Source organism: Castanea sativa, chromosome 2 (genome assembly GCF_040712315.1).
Source record: "Castanea sativa cultivar Marrone di Chiusa Pesio chromosome 2, ASM4071231v1".
Taxonomy (NCBI): domain Eukaryota; kingdom Viridiplantae; phylum Streptophyta; class Magnoliopsida; order Fagales; family Fagaceae; genus Castanea; species Castanea sativa.
The window spans coordinates 18,476,112-18,499,183 of record NC_134014.1 but is presented as its reverse complement, the minus strand read 5'-3'; the positions used below and the strand labels follow the sequence as shown (position 1 = coordinate 18,499,183).

Here is a 23,072-nt window from a genome sequence, read left to right as displayed (position 1 = left end):
TAGCGAAGAATTCTCTTGGCAGTCTTCAAATGAGTCATCTTTGGTGCTTCCATGTAACGACTAACTAGTCCAATGCTAAAAAGAATGTCTGGTCTTGTGCATGTTAGATACCTTAGACTTCCGATCAAACTTTTGAAGAATGTTGGATTAACCTTCTCTTCATTAACATGCTTTGACAACTTCACTCCACATTCTACAGGGGTGCTAACTGGATTGGAATTTAACATCTCAAACTTCTCGAGAATATCCTTTGCATAACCTTCTTGGGAAATAAAAATCCCATCCTCCATTTGCTTCACTTCAATGCCAAGATAATAAACCATAAGTCCAATATCTGTCATTTCAAACTCCTTAGTCATTGCTTTCTTGAAGTCTTCAAACATACTTGGATTGTTGCCTGTAAAAATCAAATCATCTACATACAGACAAACAATTAAGATATCTCCATTTGTATACACCTTATAATAAAGCGCATGTTCGTGTGGGCATTTAAAAAACCCATTAACCTGGAAGTATTTGTCAATTCTACTATTCCAAGCTCTTGGTGCCTGTTTTAGGCCATATAGAGTTTTCTTTAACTTTAAAACTTTATCTTCCTGCCCCTCTACAACATAGCCTATAGGCTGCTCAACATAAAGTTCTTCCTCAAGGTAGCCATTCAAAAATGCGGATTTTACATCCATTTGAAAAATTTTCCATTGATTTTGAGCTGCTAAAGAAATTAGCAATCGTATAGTTTCCAAACGAGCAACTGGGGCAAATACCTCATCATAATCAACACCTTGCTGTTGACTATACCCTTTCACCACCAATCTTGCTTTGTATCTCTCTACCTCTCCTTTTGCATTCTTTTTCAACTTGTACAACCATTTTACACCAATTGTCTTCTTTCCAGTTGGAAGAGTTGCAAGCTCCCATGTATCATTCTTCTTTATTGCCTTGATTTCTTCATCCATAGCATTTCTCCATTTTTGGTCTCGCACTGCTTCTTCAAATCCTGTAGGTTTACAATCAGCAAACAGACAAAAAAGTGTTACATCATCAGTAATTTCTGTTGAATCATAAAGATCCTGGATACTTCTCATTTTTCTTGGTCTTTCACTAGAACTTCCTTCTAGTAAAGATGATGATGATGGACTTTCATGAATGGGAGATGATGCTGCTGGTGATGGAGGTGGAGTGGTAGGCTCTTCCTGAACTTCATTCCCTTGATCTTCCTCTTCAGATAGAGGAAAGAAATCATACTTCTCCTCTTCTTGGGTACTCCAATCCCATGTGCCTTCTTCGTCGAATTCCACATCTCAACTAACAATGACTTTTCCAGTGCTCGGATTATAGAGCTTATAGCCCTTAGAGCTTGGATCATAGCCAATGAACACATACTTCTTGCTTTTATCATCTAGCTTGGATCTCTCTTGATCTGGTACATGTGCATATGCAATACTCCCAAACACACGAAGATGGGAAATTGTAGGCTTCTTCCTACTCCAAGCTTGTTGTGGGGTTTTTCCTTGTACACTTCTTGTGGGGCAACGATTGGACAAATAGATTGCACAATCTATAGCTTCAGCCCAAAATTCTTTAGGCATTTTCTTGCTCTTCAACATGCTTCTGGCCATATTAAGAATTGAGCGATTCTTTCTTTCTACTACACCATTCTGTTGTGGTGACCTTGGAACTGTTAAAGGGCGGCGAATCCCATTTGCTTCACAAAATTCTTTGAATTCATTTGATGTGAATTCGCCTCCTCTATCAGATCTTAAGGCCTTAATTTCATGACCACTCTGCTTTTCTACAAATGCCTTAAATTTCTTAAATGCACCAAATGCTTCGCATTTCTCGCTTCAAAAAATAAACCCATGTTTTTCTACTAAAATCATCAATAAAGAGAAGAAAGTAGTTACTTTTGCCAAGTGATGATGGCTTGATAGGTCCACACACATCAGTATGAACAAGTTGCAATGGCTTGGTTGCTCTTGTACTAGCTTCTTTTGGAAAGCTTTTCCTTGATTGCTTGCTAAGGAGACATCCTTCACAAAGCTGGTTAGGATGCTCAATGGAAGGCAATCCTCTCACCATCTTCATCTTTGTCAACAACTGTAGTCCTCCAAAGTTTAAATGCCCAAATCTTAGATGCCAAAGCCAAAAAAAATCTTTAAAACAAGCCTTCAAACATCTAATAGCATCAGTTTGAATATTTAACAAGAAAATTCTATTTCTTGTCATAGGCACATTAGCTATCACATTATTTCGATGATCCCTTATTAAGCAACTATAATCTTTCAACTGGATATCATAGTCTTTCTCAAGAAGTTGTCCTAAGCTCAAAATATTAGTTTTCATGCTTGGCACATAATATACATCGAAATAAATTGATGATCTCCATTCTTTAAACGGATAAGAATTTTACCTATCCCCTTCACTGAAACTTTGGATGAGTCACCAAAGGTAACACTCCCGACCACCGATTCATCAATCTCCATAAACATCCTTTTATTCCCACACATATGGTTGCTAGCACCAGAGTCAAGATACCACGCACCATTTTCTTCTTTGCCTTCTCCTTTGTATGCCAACAACAAAGTCGGCTCCACTTCTTCATTCTTATCTTCAACATAGTTAGCTTTCTCCTCAATAGTGTTAGTGGCATTTTTACATTCAGAAGCATAATGCCCATACTTTTGACAATTATAACATTTGATATTAGACTTATCATACCTTCTTTTATATGGTCTTGAGAAACTTCCTCTTCCATGATCTCTTGTGGATTTTGAACTTTGACCCCTCTCTTCATAATTGGGAGAGTTTTGACCATTTCTTCCTCCAGATCCTCTCCCTCTACCACGTCCATGTCCTCGGCCTCTTTGGCTACTTTCACGCCAACCTTTCTCATTCAAGGTGAGCTTTGCTTGTAGAACTTGCTCCAAAGGCTCTTGCTTCTTCTTATTAAGCCTTTCTTCATGGGCTAGTAATGATCCCATGAGTTGGTCAATGGTCACTGACTCTAAGTCTTTTGATTCCTCAATTGCTACGACAATATAGTCAAACTTTGAAGTTAATGACCGTGGAATTTTTTTCTACTACACGGACATCATCCAAGTTCTCACCATATCTCTTCAATTGATTTACAATTGCCAACACCCTTGAAAAATAATCTGAAATAGATTCAGATTCTTTCATGTACAAATCTTCAAACTCGCCTCTCAATGTTTGAAGGCGAACTTTCTACACTTTATCAACTCCCGTTAGAGAGTTTTTAAGAATCTCCCATGCTTGCTTGGATGAAGTTGCATTTGCAACTTTCTCGAACATAGTTTCATCCAAGCCTTGATAGATCAACGTAAGTGCTTGTTGATCTTTCTTTCGAGCTTTTTGCAAGGCTTCCTTTTGGTTTTGGGTCAAAGATTCTTCATCTTGTGACTCCACATAACCTTTCTCCACAATCTCCCACGCATCTTGAGATCCGAGCAACGCCTTCATTCGGATACTCCAATTTTCAAAGTTTTGTTTAGTAAGTCGAGGAAATTGGAATGACACCATCCCATTAGCAATAGCCATTCTCATCACGAACCGATTGGCTTTGATACCACTTTGTTGGAAATAAAACAAAATATTGATGGACCTTTCCTTAGTTACTCTCACAAATATCCACACACTACTTAGTGTGTAGAAAAGACTCACACTCACAAATTAAATAAAGAGAGAGAGAGTGGAGAGGGAAGAGTTAGAACTCTTTAAAGTTTTGTATTTCTCTTCAACTCTTGCATAGAATTTGACGGATGAATGGGTTTATATAGTACACCATCCAACCTTTAACTCTCACTACATTTATTTTCTAACTCTTATATTCATAAATCTCACACATAACTTCAATAAACTTCCCACTACATTAACTTATGAAACTCACTTATTTATGAAGGATTAATTACAAACAAGTTTAACTTCTAACATACATTCCTCTCTTCATACCATAGAATAGCCCCACAGCTCTCACAAGTTTGTGTTGGCTTGCCAAAATTCCATGGTTCAGTGAATTTACTTATTAGAATCAGCAATATCGAATGGGAGTTAGATAGCATGTGCAACGATGCCAAACATAAATTTCAAAGGATTTAAAAATAATGAATAAAATGGAACTTACGCTTCAAGGGGACATTTGAAGTAGTAATCTCAGGTTGTGTATCTTGCTGAGTCAATAAATCTATCAATCAAGAGATGTGGCATGAGAAGGAGGCCAATTAACAGAAAAGGGTACAAAATCAACAGTGAGCACAACTAAACAATTACCAACTAATGAGAGGAAGTGATTTTTAAAAAGAGCATAAATAATTTATTTAGCAGGCTTTATTTAAATTTAAAGAATCTAGAACAAAATCAAGTTTTAGTTAGAATGCAAAATATAAAATTGGTAGTTATTGGAACCAACTTGTTTAGCTCTACAATTAAATAGATAAATCTGAAAAATTGCTAATTCAAAACAGACTGGATTTCGACTGTTTTTCAAAAATTCATGTGGATGCATTTTTAATTTGGGTGTCCATACATATAGTGAGAGCAAACAATTTTTAAAAAGAGCATAAATATTTTCGTTCATAGGTTTTATTTAAATATATAGAGTCCAGGACAAAATGAAGCTTTAGTTAGATTCTTACTGTTAACATGTATAATGTTGTGGGCTTTAGGCCCAACTAGTTTACTTGTATAGCACTCTTACTTGTATAACACTCTTACTTGTACTACACTCATATTTACTCGTACTGCACTCATATGCCTCCTATATAAAGGCACTCATGTATATTCTTTCAGAGAGAAATACAATACTATTGAATTCAGTATTTCTGACATGGTATCAGAGCCACTGCTTTGACCTTTTCTTAGCAGTCTTGTCTTTATTGGTGTAACTCCATTCTCAATATTGCTTCCGCTGTCACAACAACTGCCACAGCCTTTCGCCGTTGAATCTTCGAGTCTTCCAGACATCGTCCTCAGGTTCCGAACCTGTAGCAGCCACTGTTGAGGAATTTGAACACTGCAAAGACCACTGCCTTTTTCGGCACCGCCGTGAATATTGCTTCGAAAAATTTTCCGAAGGTACCACGAAGATCGTCTTTCTCCGATCTACCTTTTCATGAAAACCTCACAGTCATTGGAGGCTCCACGCGCTCTCACGCGCCGCCCAGAGCTTCTGCACTGAAGATCACACGCCGCCACACGCCGAACCGCTTGCTCACGCGCCGCCACGCGCCTGACTGCCCCTGCTGACGTCAGCCCTAGCCACGTCAGCCCAGCCACATCATCGCTGCCACGTCAACCCTAGCCACATCATCACTGCCACGTCAGCCCCAGCCACGGCATCACTGCCACGTCATCACTACCACGTCATCGCTGACGTCATCCTCCAGTGCGCTGCTGACGTCACCCGCCACGTCACTGTTGGCCGTTGACTGTTGACTTTGACCGTTGACCGTTGACTTTTTGCAGTCCAGGTTCTCCTTACTTAGTTTTTCGCGTAGATTTCTTTTTTGCAATCCATTTTTGCATATTTTGCTTCTAAATGAAGCATAAGGACAAGTATTCTTCCTTTTGCAACAATCGTTGCCGACAATCCAGCAAACGTTTTTGTAGTTTTTGTAATTTTTGCAAACGTTTTAGCCATAATATTGAAACTTGCTTTCAGCGCAATAAATCAGCTGTTTCAATTTCTATTGCCACTATTGCTAACATTGAGAGTGTCCAACCAATGGCTCTCGTCTCTGTACAGTCTAAGTCTTCAGGTCGCACTTTCACCATGACCACAGGTGACCTTAAAAACATCATCGCCAATGTTATTCATATGGTTGGTAATGCATCTTATTCCTCTTCTCTCTCAACTTTATCTGGTATGTCTCCTTCCTCTTAGCTTATGGATTCTGCTTGTTGCAATCACATGACACCTCACTCGTCCTTATTTTCTGAACTTAAACCTGCACCACACCCTCTTACTATTCGCACAGCAAATGGTTCCACAATGTCTGGTCATAATATAGGTTCTGTTTCAACCTCTAACCTCTCCATTTCTGGGGTCTTTAATGTTCCTGACCTTTCTTACAATTTGTTTTCTGTGGGACAATTAGCTGAGTTGGGTTATCGAATTATATTTGATTACTCTGGGTGTATTGTGCAGGATCCAAGGACGGGACAGGAGCAAGGGACCGGTCCCAGAGTTGGGCGTATGTTTCCCGTGGACAACCTTCGTCTTCCACTTGTTGCTCTTGTTTCTATTGCCGTAGCTACTGCAGTTTCTTCTATTCCTTCTCTTGCTCTTTGACATGCTCGATTTGGTCATGCATCTTCTTCCCGTGTACAACAATTGGCTTCTAGAGGTTTGTTAGGTTCAATGTCTACAGAAAATTTTGATTGTGTTTCATGTCAGTTAAGAAAACAACCAGCTTTGCCTTTCAATTCTAATGAATCTATATCCACTGATATCTTTGACCTTATTCATTCTGATGTTTGGGGACCTTCCTCTATCTCTAGTATTGGTGGATCTCGATATTTTGTTGTCTTTGTTGATGATTACTCTCGCTATAGCTGGATCTTTAATATGAAATATCGTTCTGAACTATTACAAGTGTATTCTAATTTTGCAAAAATGGTTGAAACTCAATTTTCTAAACGTATCAAAATTTTTCGATCTGATAATGCTCTTGAGTACACTCAATATGCTTTCCAATCTGTTTTGCATTCCTATGGCACTGTTCATCAACTAACTTGTCCAGGTACCTCTCAGCAAAATGGTAGAGCCGAACGAAAATTTCGTCATATTCTTGACACTGTTCGTACTCTTCTTCTCTCTGCCAAAGTTCCTGCTCCTTTTTGGGGTGAAGCTACTCTTCATGTTGTTTATGCTATTAATCGCATTCCCAGTCCTGTCATCCAAAATCAAACTCCATATGAGCGCCTTTTTGGGTCACCTCCAGATTATCACCACCTACGCTCATTCGGCACTGCTTGTTTCGTTCTTCTTCAATCACATGAGTATAACAAACTTGAGCCTAAGTCAAGACTTTGTTGTTTTCTTGGCTATGGAGAATCCCAAAAGGGGTATCGGTGTTATGATCCTATTTCTCATCGTCTTTGTATCTCCCGCAATGTTGTCTTTTGGGAACATCGCCTCTTTGTCGAGCTCTCTCACTTCCGTTCTTCTCTATCTTCCTCTTCTGTCTTAGATCTATTTCCAAATGAGACACATATTCCTTCTGTAGCTGCTCCTAACCCTCCTATAGCTGATCCTGATCCTCCTGTAGTTGCTCCTGATTCTCTTATTGACTTCTCTGCCCAACCACCAGAAATCCTTGATCCCTTTCCTAGTTCCCCCTTTAATGAACAGGTGGAAGATGAACAGATCGAAGACGAGCTACCCAACCCTGATCTTGGTTCCCCTGCTCCTGCTCCGCCTGAAGATCATGCACAAGACATTCCACCTCGTCACTCAACTCGGGTAAGGTCCATTCCTGCACATTTACTTGACTATCATTGTTACACTGCCCTTGCTACACTACACGAGCCTCACACCTATCGTGAGGCTTCCACTGACCCTTTATGGCAGATTGTAATGAAAGAGGAACTTGATGCATTATCTAAAAACCATACTTGGGACTTGGCCATTCTCCCCCCTGGGAAATCTGTGGTTGGTTGTAAGTGGATCTACAAGATTAAGACTCGCTCTGATGGGTCCATTGAGCGCTACAAAGCTCGTCTTGTTGCAAAAGGTTTTACACAAGAGTATGTGATTGATTATGAAGAGACCTTTGCTCCGGTTGCTCGTATCTCTTCTGTTTGTGCCCTCTTAGCTGTTGCTGCTGCCAGTAAATGGGATCTTTTCCAGATGGATGTCAAAAATGCATTTCTTAATGGGGATTTAAGTGAAGAAGTTTATATGTAACCTCCCCATGTTCTCTCTGTTGAATCAAACAAGGTTTGTCACCTTTGACGTGCACTTTATGGCCTTAAACAAGCTCCACATGCTTGGTTTGCCAAATTCAGCTCTACCATCTCTCGTTTGGGTTACATGGCCAGTCATTATGATTCTGCCTTATTTCTTCGTCGCACTGACAAAGGCACTATTTTACTTCTCTTGTATGTGGATGATATGATCATAACTGGTGATAACCTTAGTGGCATTCAAGAACTCAAGGATTTTCTCAGTCAGCAGTTTGAGATGAAAGATCTTGGACATCTCAGCTACTTCTTGGGTCTTGAAATCACTGATTCTACAGATGGACTTTACATTACTCAAGCCAAGTATGCCTCTGAACTCTTGTCTAGAGCTGGACTTACTGATAGCAAGACTGTTGACACTCCAGTCGAGCTTAATACGCATCTGACTCCCTCAGGGGGGAAACCATTGTCTAATCCCTCTCTTTACAGACGCTTAGTTGGTAGCCTAGTTTATCTTACTGCTAGTCGTCCAAACATTTCCTATGCTGTTCACCAGGTGAGCTAGTATCTGTCTGCTCCACGATCGACTCACTATGCTGCGCATTCTTCGGTACCTAAAGGGCACTCTCTTCCATGGTCTTTTCTACTCTGCTCAGTCTCCTCTTGTTCTTCGTGCATTTTCTGATGCCGATTGGGCAGGAGATCCCACTGATCGCAGGTCCACCACTGGATATTGCTTTCTTCTTAGTTCTTCTCTAATTTCTTGGCGAAGCAAGAAACAAACTCATGTGGTCCACTCTAGTATTGAGGCAAAATATCATGCCCTTGCTGATACCACATCTGAGCTCCTTTGGCTACGATGGCTTCTCAAAGACTTAGGTGTGTCTACATCCTCTGCTACTCCTCTTTATTGTGACAACAAGAGTGCCATTTATATTGCTCACAATGATGTCTTCCATGAACGGACTAAACACATCGAGATCGATTGTCATTTTATCCGTTATCATCTTGTCCATGGTGCTCTCAAATTAATCTCAGTCTCCTCTACAGATCAACTTGCAGATATTTTTACCAAGTCACATCCTAAGGGACGCCTTCATACTTTGGTTGACAACCTCAAGTTGGTCTCACATCCACCTTGAGTTTGAGGGGGGCTGTTAACATGTATAATGTTGTAGGCTTTAGGCCCAACTAGTTTACTTGTATAGCACTCTTACTTGTACTACACTCATATTTACTCGTACTGCACTCATATGCCTCTTATATAAAGGCACTCATGTATATTCTTTCAGAAAGAAATACAATACTATTGAATTCAGTATTTCTGACACTTACTTACTTTAAGTATGTGTTTCAAACAAATAATAAACAGAAAGGGAGACAAAAACAGAGTCAAAGAGGTATTGGCACAAGGTTCAATGTTTTTAAGAAAGCCGGCTAATTAGAGGGCTGATCTGGTTTTGTTTGTGAAACCATTAATAGAAGTATGAAACTCATTTATCTTTGGTAAGGGAAAAGAAGATAAAAGTGTTATTAACAAAAACAACGAAGAGGTGAAGAGGTAATTGGTAACTTACAACAGAGAGGGGTTAATGGAGAGTCTTATTGTTGATTGTAATGCTAGCGGGCAAGTGAAAGAAAACAGGCAGCTATTTATTTATTTCAGCTACTTAGGTAGTTGGGTTTACTCATGGAGTAATGGAAAACAAATTGGATTTCGGGTGTTTTTCCAAACATTCATATGTATGCATTTTAATTTGGATGTTGATACATATAGTTTTGAAAGGCATGTGAACAAAAAAAAATTAAAAGGAAAAAATTAAGTTCTATTCCATTCATTACCTGTAGGGGCAACAACTTCGGCGGGGCTTATCATGTGGATCGAGTGCTCATTAAAAAGATCATCTACTGAATTTACCATCATTAGTAGTGCAAAGATAGATTCCAAACAACCATTACACATTATTAGTATAACAAAAGGCTAACCTGATATTGTATTGGATTCATGTGAAGTGCTCCCAAATATAGTATTTGCATTATTTGGAATAAAATCAGTTGCCACCTCTTCTACTATCACATCCACAAGAACATCTAATAAGCTGTGATCTATAACTTCTTTGTCACATCTTTGGAGGATTTCGTCATTCAATTGAGACATCCACATTACCAAAATGAAAATCACATCCAATAATAGGAGCCTTTAGTAATTGTTTGTTGATAATTCCCAATATTTTTCCCGATTTCCATTTCTTAGTAGCACCATTTTTCTCATGATTTTCAATGGTACAGATACCAGAACCAGACGAAATAGGTACCTCAAATAGATTTCCATTGCTGGTTTTACGATGAAGGGTGGAGGTACCAGGACCATACGAAATAGGAACATCAAATAGGTTGCCAAGATCCACTTCACTTCTACAATGCATATCTACTTGAGTTCGGATAGCTCTTTTTTTTATTATTTAAAATCGAACGCCTTTTTGACCTTTTAGCTCGTGCTTCATCCATAACTATCTCAAATAATATACTTGTATTATCAAACCACTAACACAGCAGTACCGCTAAGCACTCACCATATTTATTAAGTACTTGAAAGTTTATTAGCTGGAAAAATACAAAGTGCTGGTAGTTTGGGAATACCATTAAAAAAATGTTAAAGGCTCTAATGAAAATCATATTAACAATAAGTCATAATTTACTGGTAATATTAACAACAATATTATTAGGGTTAAATACTAACCATATTTTTGTAATCACAACATAAACAGGGGAAAAAAACTAACCTTTGTTAACAAAATAAGCAGTTACTATGGAAAATCACAGCTAACTACTCTTCAAATTTTTTAATGAATTGAGAATAGATTCAAGGGATAATAGGAAGTTTTGGTACAATTGTGACTACCGTTCAAATAAGAACACTAAAAGCTCCAATAAATAGAATATCAACAGCCTATCAAATAATTGACCAATAATAATAGCAACATAAACAATAAAAAAGAGTTGACCTTTGGTAAGGAAATAAGTAGTTTAAAAGCCTCAGTTCATTGGCAACAAAGTTTCCCAATTTTATGACAATCTCCTGTGGGCAAAAAAAGCACAGCAAATAAGGACATAAACTATGAAAACATAGAAGACCTTTGTTAAGACAATAAGCTATTTACAGACCCTTTATCATATAAGTTACCAACACTTTTTTATGGTAAAATAGCATATACTATTACGCAATTAGGGGAAAAGCAGAAGTAGAACCAAAAGTGTTTTGAAATTCAATTTCTAAAGCATGGGGAGACAGCCCTGTGTGTGCAATATAAACAGGTTTTTTGAAATATTAACGAAATATTAATGCATTATAAGAACTCTCATTTGCAATTCAAACAATTCGCTAGTTTCCTTGCAACTTGTTAAGAAACAAGAAATAAACATGCAACATCAATCATAGACAAACAAAAAAACTTTTATAATTAAAGAATAAAAATTATTCATAAAAAGGACGAAAACAATAGGCAAATGAAAGAAAGGAGTAATGAAACCTTAGGAATAGTTGGAATTCGTTTTGCAGACCATAAACCAAAACCATTAAAATTCTGAGTTTCCTTGCAGCTTGTTATGAAACAAAAAATAAACATGCAATATCAATGATAGGAAAACAAAAAAAAAAATTTATAATTAAACAATAAAAATTATTCACAAAAAGGAACGAAAGTATAGGCAGATGAAAGAAAGAAATAATCAAACCTTAGGAAGCATAAACCAAGACCATTCAAATTGTGAGTTTCCTTGCAACTTGTAATGAAATAGAAAATAAACATGCAACATCAATCATAGGAAAGGAAGACCGCATTGATAGGAAGGCCGCATCTAGCTCTCGCTCTTCGGAATTTTTTAGAGCTGGTCGGGCAGATGAAATTTGTAGCGAGCCCATGGTAGTGTTGGCATTGAAAAGCTGGCCCAACATCTCATAGTGTTCTAGCCCCTTTTTGCGGAACTACATGCATCGATGATTGGCCTATTAACAATCGTATATATGGGGTTAAACGATTTATCTATATAAAAACCAATACAAATGACTTTGGTAATATTATGTTCAATTATGTTCAGCACTTACCACAATTGCACTTGCCCATGCTGCATCACCTCCTACAACCATTTTTGCAACGAGATCTTATTTGATTCCCGAACATCCGAGGAGCTCGGAGAAGACTCGGTGTCGAACCTTCAATCTTTGATATTTTTGCCTAAGTTTTTCTTTTTGGTAATTTTTATTTGTGCATAGGTTAAGCTCGTGCTGAATGGATCCCCAAATTCCTTTCTTAAATTGGCCTTTAAGGCATGTTCCCTCTAACTCCCTCATCTACCAACACATCTATGAAATGCTTCTTCACTAGGGGAGGCCACAACTTTCCATCCTCAACTTCACTTGTGGCATTTTCCATCTAAATAAAGTTCAACATACACACATATACTCCTCATTTGAAATTTTATGATACAAATAATCAAACATGAACTTTCTCCTCATTAGATCCTTTACCTATGAAAAAAGAAGAAAAATAAAGAACAAAGTTAGACTACATATTTGGTTGTATCCAATGGCTATATTTCACACTAAAAAAATAAATATGATTACGTATTTTGAAGGAAAAAAAATCCAACTATTAAATTGTATTTTTTTCACGGTTTTAACATATTTCATATTAATAAGATATTATCTATTATTCAAACTAAAAACTTATTTTCTATACCTAATTTTAGACTATAAAAATTTGAAATTTAAACATTTAATTAATGACATAACTATTGGGCTTTGATATTTTGTAGATTTTTCAAGTATGAAGAATATATGAATAAAAAAAATTCAATAATAGATTTGTCAAAATTCATATCCAATAAAAATATGATCGAAATTGTAATTATTGAAATGATTACAACTAAGTTTATAGTCAAACTAATATATATATATATATATATATATATATATATATATATATATATATATATATATTAGCGGTGGGTTACAAATGCACTCTATCACGATAACACCGGAAACTAGAAGAAAAATCTATAATTCCCCATGTGGAGGCGGTTCTATAAACCTGTAGAAAAATTCAGAAAGAAATAAATCTATAGAACAGAACAAAAGTAGGTCAAACTAAATACACCTTGTGAACTTCTATCATTCGGTCAAAAAAATACACCTTGTGAACTAATAGTTTCCTTATCAAAAAAGGGCAAAAAAAAAAAAAAACAAACAAACAAACAAACAAACATGCGGCCTGTGTAGATAAGGCCACCAAGTTTCTCAGAAATTTGCACCGCATAATTCTAATAAGCCTTTGAAGAGCAAGCCCAAAATGTCTCCCAAACTCTTGTTAGTTTTGCTCATCGGAGCGGTGCTTCTCACCACTCACTCTCTTGCTAATCACCATAAACCACCACCTGATGGTTTTCGTGAGGAAAAGCCGCCAATTGCACATAGACCAGCAGGCTCTCTATTACCACCACACAGACCACCTTCATCTAAGGAACCAAACCTGGATGGCAAACCTCCCAAAGGTTCGAAGCCACGCCCAAAACACAAGCCTCCACCATCCAACTGAGCTGAGCCTAACTAGCTAGCTAGTTGGGCTCAATCTTATGTTAGTATTAGTATATATGTCATATAATAAGAGCTGCAACTCATAATATCCTCTGTTCTGATGACTGCTACTGTTTATGCATGTACCTTTTGCTGCTATTTAATTCTCAGCTACAAGTGGGATATGTTCTTGCTAATGAACCTATATATCTTATCAAAAAAAGAAAAGAAAAAGAACCTATATATGGTGAAGGGGATAAAATTGATAAATGGACGGAGACGTTGAGGACGGATTGACACCATCGGTGACCCAGATATGACGGTTGGATGTTGCTGAATATCCGTCTTGTATAAATTAATTATGGATGCCACGTGGCATGCCGTTTGATGTACTTCAGATAAGCCTTTGCTTTATCCCCACGCAAACGTGTACACTTAGACTTCTTGCGACACACGTTTGGGAAGACTCCTATATGGAAAGGAACTTGAGAAGGAAGTTGTATCCTTAAAGAAAGGTAATTCTACTCAATATAAATATCCCAGAAACCCTAGGCATGAAGGTACGCATAATATTCTTAACTCTAGCACTCTAGGGTTAAAGGAACAAGACTCTAACTTGACCTTCGGAGGGTATTCGGCCGACACCACACCGGTGCTCTCTTCTAGGTCTTTCGTTTCCTTTTTGCAGGTATTGCTTTCGTTTGAGGAGCGCTTACAACTCACTGGTGATATTTTCGGCCTCATCAGTTGGCGCCGTCTGTGGGGAATTCAACTAAGGAGGAGGAAGAAAAACTTCGGATTATTTCAACCTCGCTCTATCCCTGAGACAAAGAGTTGCATGGCACTCACCCGATCGATGGCAACGAACAACAATCAAGGCGACGAACCACGCGCCACCGCTTTGGAAAGGCAGGTCCAAACGCTTGCAGCGGCAGTTGAGCGGCTCACTAAGCAGAACCATGATTTAGAAGAGCAGTTGCGGCAAATAACCGCACATCAGAGCGCACCACAGGAAGATCAGGAGGGAGCTAGTCCCGAAGGAAGGAACGCGGAAAGACCTGAGGGCAGCAACGCTCCGACTAGACCCGAGCGACAAGAAACCAATCAACCGCTGGCTTTAGACCCTGTGCCGACACACATAGCCACCGAAATGCAGGAGATGAGGGAACGTATGGATGCAATGATGAATGCCCTTAAGGGACGAGTATCCAGCAATCTGGACGACCTAGTCCATAGAACGGATTCACCATTCACAGCGTTGGTGAATTCATACCCCGTCCCTTCAAAGTTTAAAATGCCCCATGTGGAAAACTATGACGGATCCAAGGACCCGTTGGATCACCTAGAGTCTTTCAGAACTCTAATGCATCTTCAGGGTGTACCGGACGAAATCATGTGCAGGGCTTTCCTCACCACCTTGAAAGGGCCTGCGAGGGATTGGTACAGCAAGTTGACGCCTAATTCCATCGGCACTTTTAAGGAATTGGGTGCACAGTTTGTATCACACTTCATTGGAAGTCATCGACACAAGAGGTCTATTGCATGTATACTGGGAATTAAACAACGAGAGGGTGAGACATTAAGGTCTTATATAGCCCGCTTTAATAAGGAATCCCTCTCGATAGACGAGGCAGACGACAAGACACTTGTGGCAGCATTTACAAACGGGTTACAAGAGGGTAAGTTCTTATTTTCCCTATGTAAGAATGACCCAAAGACTATGTTCAATGTCTATTACAGGGCGACAAAGTATATGAACGCGGAGGATGCCTTGCTGGCCAGAGAAGACTACAAACCAAAGAAAAGGGAAAGAGAGGAAGATATGAAACCAGATAACGGACGAAAAGTGGCTAGAACCAGAGATCGACGAGAAGACCGGAGACCCAAACCGCCTTCAGGAATGTTCACAAGTTTCACCCCTCTCACAGCACCAATTGACCAAGTGCTTATGCAAATCAAAGATGAAGGAAGCTTGACATTCCCGGGCAAATTGAAGGGAGATCCGAACAAGAGGCCAAGAGACAGATATTGCCGCTTTCACCGTGACCACGGCCATGATACGACGGATTGTTATGATTTGAAACAACAAATTGAAGCCCTTATAAGGCAAGGAAGGTTGCAAAGGTTCGTGAGAAAGGAAAGAACTGATCATCCTCAGGAGCAGAATCCTAGACGGGAAAACGAGCGTCCCAGACCACCGGTAGCAGACATACGGATGATAATGGGGGGCAACGCTTCAGTAGGATCGTCCAAGAAGGCCAGAAAGACCTATTTACGGACGGTACAAAGTGTCCAGTCGACGGGACCTTCGTTAGAAAGAATATGGCGAAACGACTCCAATATCGAGTTTTTTGAAGACGAGGCCCGGCGCCTCCACCACCCCCATGACGACGCGCTTGTGGTTAGCATACAGGTAGGGGATTTCAACGTCCACCGAGTTCTGGTAGACAACGGGAGCTCAGCAGACATCCTTTACTATCCTGCGTTCCAGCAGATGGGGATTGCAAAGGAGCGCCTGGTCTCGGCACGCGGGCCCCTCGTCGGCTTTGGGGGAACCCGGGTCCATCCTTTAGGATCCGTCACATTGGAGGTGACGGTAGGAGACTACCCACGACAGATAACTAAAAATATCTCCTTTCTAGTGGTTCATTGTTCCTCAGCATACAACGCCATACTCGGACGTCCTACTCTCAATGCATGGAAAGCCATCACTTCAACCTACCATCTGATGATCAAGTTTCCCACTGAACATGGGGTTGGAGAACTACGCGGAAATCAGGTAACTGCACGGGAATGCTACGTGGCCATGATGGAGATGGATGACCATGTACAGACAATGAGCATCGAAGAACAGAGAACAATGGCAGAACCCGTGGAGACATTGGAAGAAGTCCAACTAGATGATTCAAGGCCCGATCGAACCACCAGGATAGGAACTTCGGTCGACCAAACGATTCGACATGCGCTCCTACTCTTCCTCAAAGAAAACCAAGATGTGTTCGCATAGAGCCATGACGACATGCCGGGGATAGATCCGACAGTCATAGTCCATAAATTAAACGTATCACCTTCGTTCTCTCCAGTCCGACAAAAGAAACGCGTATTCGCCCCCGAAAGGGATCGAGCTGCAGCAGAGGAAGTGCAGAAGCTACGAGAAGCGGACTTCATACGAGAGGTGTACTACCCAGACTGGCTGGCAAATGTGGTAATGGTCAAAAAGTCAAATGGGAAGTGGAGAATGTGCGTTGATTTCACGGATCTAAATAAAGCGTGCCCTAAAGACAGCTACCCGCTCCCGCGAATTGACGCCTTAGTCGACTCTACCGCAAAACATGAGTTGTTGAGCTTCATGGACGCCTTCTCGGGGTACAACCAGATTAAGTTGGAGAAGACAGATCAAGAAAAGACATCATTTGTGACGAGTCAAGGGCTTTTTTGCTATAAGGTGATGCCATTCGGACTCAAGAATGCAGGAGCCACATACCAACGATTAATGAACAAGATGTTCGAGCACCAGATTGGCCGGAACGTCCAAGTCTACGTAGATGACATGTTGGTAAAAAGTGTAAAGGCGTCGGATCATCTGAGGGACCTCCAGGAGACTTTCGACACTCTTCGAAAGTACAAAATGAAGCTGAACCCAAGTAAATGCGCATTCGGAGTAACTGCTGGAAAGTTCTTAGGGTTCATGGTGTCCCAGCGGGGCATTGAGGTCAACCCCGAGAAAGTGAAAGCAATTATGGATCTATCCCCTCCAAGGACGGTGAAGGAAGTGCAAAGCCTGACGGGAAAGATAGCAACCTTAAATAGGTTCGTGTCAAGAGCAACCGACAAGTGTCTCCCTTTCTTTAGAACGCTAAGGAAATCTTTTGAGTGGACGGACGAATGCCAAAGGGCATTTGAAGAATTAAAGGCATATCTGTCTGCCCCGCCATTACTTAGCCCATCTACACCGGGGGAAGAATTATTCCTGTATCTTGCTGTCTCATCGGCAGCGGTAAGTGCGGCTCTCATTAGAGAGGAAGGGAAGGTCCAGAAGCCTGTGTACTTTGTGAGCAGGGCGCTACGAGGCGCTGAGGAGAGGTACCCGCGGATAGAGAAACTCGTCTTCGCACTTGTCACTGCAGCTCGAAAGCTGAAGCCGTATTTTCAAGCACACACAATGACAATCCTGACGGATCAGCCATTGCGAAGAGCAATGCACAATCCTGAAACCGCCGGACGAATGGCTTTGTGGGCTATCGAGCTAAGCGAGTACGATATCCAATACCAGCCACGAACAGCTGTGAAAGGACAAATATTGGCAGACTTCATTGCGGAATTCACTACACATGAGGAGCAAGGGGCAGAAGAGACGCCTACATGGAGAATTCACATAGACGGATCCTCCAATAAACATGCGGGAGGAATCGGAGTTGTACTCCATACCCCGGAAGGAGATAAGATTGAATGTATGATCCGTCTAGAGTTTCCTGCTACGAATAATGAAGCGGAGTATGAGGCCCTGGTGGCGGGATTGGAGCTTGCAATAGCAGCTGGGGCCAGGAAGGCAATGGTCTACTCCGATTCCCAAATCGTATCTAGCCAAGTTAATGGGAGTTATGATTGTAGGAATGAACGAATGAGAAGGTATCTCGAAGAGGTGAAGGGTCGGACGAGTGCCCTCCAATTCACGATAACTCAGATACCGAGAGAAGAGAATCAAGAAGCGGATCGACTCGCAAAGGCTGCTTCGGCCGAACCTATGGTCGTCCCAGAGCAGGTATTGTCCTTCGTCCAATATTCATCGTTACTAGATAATGTTCAGGTGCAGGAATTAACCACTAGAGATGATTGGACGGTTCCAATTGTGGCGTACCTCAAGGACGGAAAGCTTCCAAACAGGAAGGAAGAAGCAAGGAAATTGAAGGTTAGGGCTGCCCGATTCATTCTGATCAAAGGCATCCTCTACAAAAGAGGATTCTCCCGACCTTATCTAAGATGCTTGGGCCATGACGAAGCAGACTACGTAATGAGGGAAGTTCATGAAGGGATCTGTGGAAACCACTCAGGATCAAGATCTCTGGTACACAAACTACTCCGGGCAGGGTATTATTGGCCGACAATGCAGAAGGATGCCCACATGTACGTAAGAGCCTGCGATAAGTGTCAACGATTCGGCAACCTTATCAGGCAGCCAACGGAGGAACTCACACCCATGACGGCCCCATGGCCATTCGCACAATGGGGGTTAGACATCATGGGTCCATTTCCAATAGCGGCAAGACAACTGAAGTTCTTGGTGGTTGGTATCGACTACTTCACCAAGTGGGTGGAAGCAGAAGCTCTTGCTACTATCGCGGAGAAAAATATTCGCAACTTTGTATGGAGAAATATTGTTTGCCGATATGGGATCCCGAGAGTGCTCGTGTCAGACAACGGGAAGCAATTCGACAACAGTGCGTTTCGAGATTTTTGCTCTCAGCTGGGAATCAAGAATCACTACTCGTCGCCCGCTCATCCACAGGCCAACCGACAAGTTGAAGTTACGAACCGGTCCTTGTTAAAAATCATCAAGACCCGGCTCGAAGGGGCAAAGGGCATATGGCCGGACGAACTACCAAGTGTCTTATGGGCGTACAGAACAACGGCAAGAACGCCAACGGGAGAGACACCGTTTCGATTGGCGTTTGGTGCTGAAGCCCTCATACCAGCAGAAGTGGGATTGACGAGCTATCGCGTAGAAAGTTATGACGAGAGTAAGAATACTGAAGCATTACGTCTAGAGCTTGACCTTGTTGATGAAGTTAGGGCAACAGCGGCCGAAAGACTGGCACGGTACCAGGACATGATGGCAAAACATTACAACTCTAAGGTTCGGCACCGGGACTTCAAAGTTGGAGATCTAGTGTTGCGAAAAGTGCTTGGCGCTACGAAAGATGCATCCCTGGGAAAGCTGGGTCCCAACTGGGAAGGTCCGTACCGAATCATCTCATGGCGCAGGAAAGGAACGTACTACTTGGAGACATTAGACGGAAAGAAGTTAGGCCACCCCTGGAACACGGAGCACCTGAAGAAGTACTACCAATAGTGCAGCAGTCACAATACCTACTGCCTTACTTTTCAGTCTAATTTTAGAATGTTATGGCTTTTACCTTTTAGAGCTCAGTTTTTCTTTTTCATGAACAATTTGGTTTATTGAACTTATGAGAGGAATTTTTTATACATCCTGACGGAAAGTCTACAATGAAATCAAAAACAAGTTCACAAAGTGGACGGATCACCCAAAGGGTGAAAAACTTACTAGTCCACAGAGTGGACGGATCACCCAAAGGGTGAAAAACCTACTAGTCCACAGAGTGGACGGATCACCCAAAGGGTGAAAAACCTACAATTCCACAAAGTGGACGGATCACCCAAAGGGTGAAAAACCTACTAGTCCACAAAGTGGACGGATCACCCAAAGGGTGAAAAACCTACAAGTCCACAAAGTGGACGGATCACCCAAAGGGTGAAAAACCTACTAGTCCACAGAGTGGACGGATCACCCAAAGGGTGAAAAACCTACTAGTCCACAGAGTGGACGGATCACCCGAAGGGTGAAAAACCTACAAGTCCACAAAGTGGACGGATCACCCAAAGGGTGAAAAACCTACTAGTCCACAGAGTGGACGGATCACCCAAAGGGTGAAAAAACCTACTAGTCCACAAAGTGGACGGATCACCCAAAGGGTGAAAAACCTATTAGTCCACGAAGTGGACGGACTACCTAAAAGGTGAAAAACCTCCAAGTCCACAAAGTGGACGGACCACCCAAAGGGTAAAAACCTAGTCCACAGAGTGGACGGATCATCCCATAAGTGAATGTTTGCATGGTGGACGGTTAGAAAAAATACGTTTGAAAGTCCATTCAAAAAGTGGACGGGTTAACTGGATACATGACGGTTAATGAGCAAGCCACATGCAATAAAAAGATTTGATAAAGTCAAGTTCAAAAATTACAAATGACGGTTCAAACAAAGTTCTCTAAACAGTGAAATTTTTTACAAAAGGGAAAGTATTCTATTCATTCTTCGGAGATGAGTTCCCGTCCAATGGACCGTCGTCTGGCTGAGTAGGAGGTTGAACTTCACCTTCATCGGCTGGAGCAGTGACGGCAAACACTTCGTCTGTACTTTCTGACTGGACGGATTGCGCGAGTGTTTGCCCTTGAGCATCAATGTTGATATGAGATACGTCCAAGTCAGGGTACGACGACTTAACTTGACGGATAGCGTCATCGAACCCGTCTGCAAAGGAGTTTCCAAGCTCCGTCAGAAGATTCTCAGAATCATGGTATTCTTGGACGGCTATCTCCTTGGTGTTGTCAAGCTTCGCCACCGTCTCCGTCAGCTGCTTCTCTTTATCCTTCAAAAGTTCGCGTAGATGCCCATTCTCTTTCTCCACTTCGCCTCTAACTTGCTCCGAGCACTTGAGCTTTCTGTCCACATTAATCTTATAGGTCTTCAGCTCATGTAACTCTTCCTCCATCGTCTTGTTTTTTTGTCTCAGACGGTCCATGGATGTCTCATGATTAAGGCAACGGCCAAAAAGCCCCTTCATCATCACCATGGCCTTAAAAAAAAAAAAAAAAAAAAAAAAAAAAAAAAAAAAAAAAAAAAAAAAAACAATGTCATGATAATGACGGGTGTAAAGGAACTTAGCAACGATACTAGACGGATCCAAAATTACCTGTGCAAGGGTGAAGAGGCCTGTTTCACCCATCGCCTCCGTCAAGTGGTTGCCAAGGTCTACGTAGTCGTCAGCTGTCAGCATGGACGACATCTTCTCAAGGGCATAGTTCGAATCTTCCCGGAAAAGGACGGGTGGTTTCTCCCCTGAAGGTGCTGGACCCTTCATTAAGCCTTTCCTTTTCCGTGTTTGATGGGCGTTTTCTCAGCTTGTAAGGCCACGACGGGTTCGACGGTGGTCCTTTGTTTCTTTTGAGGACGGTCCGTCTTCTCATGTTGAGTTCGTTTTGACGGTACCGTGGGGGTCGTCCCCTTTGCTTGACCTCCGTCCTGCTTTTTCTTCGCTGCTTGCTGTTTAATAAGGGCTCTCCTTCTGGCGGCATCCATCTCTGCAAATCAAAGACGGATGAGAGAGGAAAGGTAAAGTAACCATAAGAAAAATGAAAGACGGGAATAGTTTTGACGAACTTACGTTTCCGAATTCTGTTGTCGTATTGACGGGCAGCGGATGAAGGTTCGGGTCTGTCACAATACCAATTCAGAGTATCAAGGGTGACGAGCTGAGCCCAAGTTCTTTCCTGCAGTTTCGTCTTGTTAAAAATTCTCTCCAAGAAACTCCACTGCTCCAAGTTAATCTGAGGACGGTCCCGAGCTGCAATAAAGGACGGTTAGACCTAGAAAATAAATTAACTTCAAAGATTGGACGGAAACAAAAAGGGGTACACATACCCGACGGAGGCATTATGCCCCATGTTGTGTCGACGGGCATGTTAGTTACATCTCCTGGATGGCACATCCATTCGTCCCCTTCCAAAAAGAAGTAACGACTCTTCCAGTCTCTATTTGAGTCTGGAGTGTCACTGACGAGCCTCAATAAGGGACTTCTAGCTGCAAAGCTATACATCCCCTTGGACTTGACAATCTCTGTTGGACGATAACAATGGAAAAATTCTTCCACCGTCAACCTTCGGGCACCTTCAGACATTGCCCCATACAAAACCTCAACCCCAATGAACACTCTCCATGCATTTGGGGAGATTTGGGTGACGGACAGACCAAGGTACTGAAGGAGTCGACGGTGAAGAGAACTTAAGGGAAATCTGAGCCCCGCCTTTAAAGCTTGCTCGTAGATCCCAACACCGTTTAACCCCTTGTAGTAGCATTTCTCGGATTTGTTGGGAAGACGAAGACGGATGTTGTCAGGTATTTGGTACTTTGTCCTAAGTGTGTTGAGTTGAGATTCAGTCATGGACGACCTAAAATCATTTACCGTCCAGAGAGGCAACATGACGAACTCCCTAAGCCCATCTGGGCCAATTATTGATTGAACGGGGGGATCCACACCGTCCAAGCCACTGCTGGACGAGTCAGAACTATCCGTCTCTATACCACCGTCAAGGGAAGAAGAGGTACTTGACGGATTCCTCTCTTCACTTGAAGTGTCAGGATCTCTTGGACCTGACGGAAACTTTTCATCGTAGCCCGCCCCCTCGCGGACAAACGACTGGTTACTTGACGCACTAGACATTACCTACATTTATGACGGTATAACCTAAGACACCGACGGTTCTAAAGAAAGTGCATATACTTAAAACAATGAAATTCAAAGAAAGACGGAGAAAGGTTTGGAATACATACCGGATTTGCTGTACGACAGGAAGACACTGTAGTTGTGACGGTTGCGCTCTGCTCACAAGTTTTTGACAAGAAGAAGAAATGAAGGGAGGAATATCTGGCCTTTTATAGAGCAAAGGGCACGGAATACGAAGCGACGCCTCGAATTTGGGAAATAGCCAATCCACGAGGGCCATGTGCTCTTCGTCAGAAATACAGGCCACGTGTCATCTGTCGTGGTACACCAAGCCCGTTCC

The 23,072-nt window shown here is 41.6% G+C and overlaps 1 protein-coding gene across 1 annotated transcript; it reads right to left on the bottom strand.

The window, feature by feature from the left end:
- Positions 1-3,225: 3,225 nt before the first annotated feature.
- On the bottom strand, positions 3,226-3,558 carry LOC142624992 (uncharacterized). The gene has a single exon (XM_075798707.1). It carries the CDS (start codon positions 3,556-3,558, stop codon positions 3,226-3,228), a length of 333 nt encoding a protein of 110 aa, XP_075654822.1.
- Between the last annotated feature and the right edge of the window lie 19,514 nt (positions 3,559-23,072).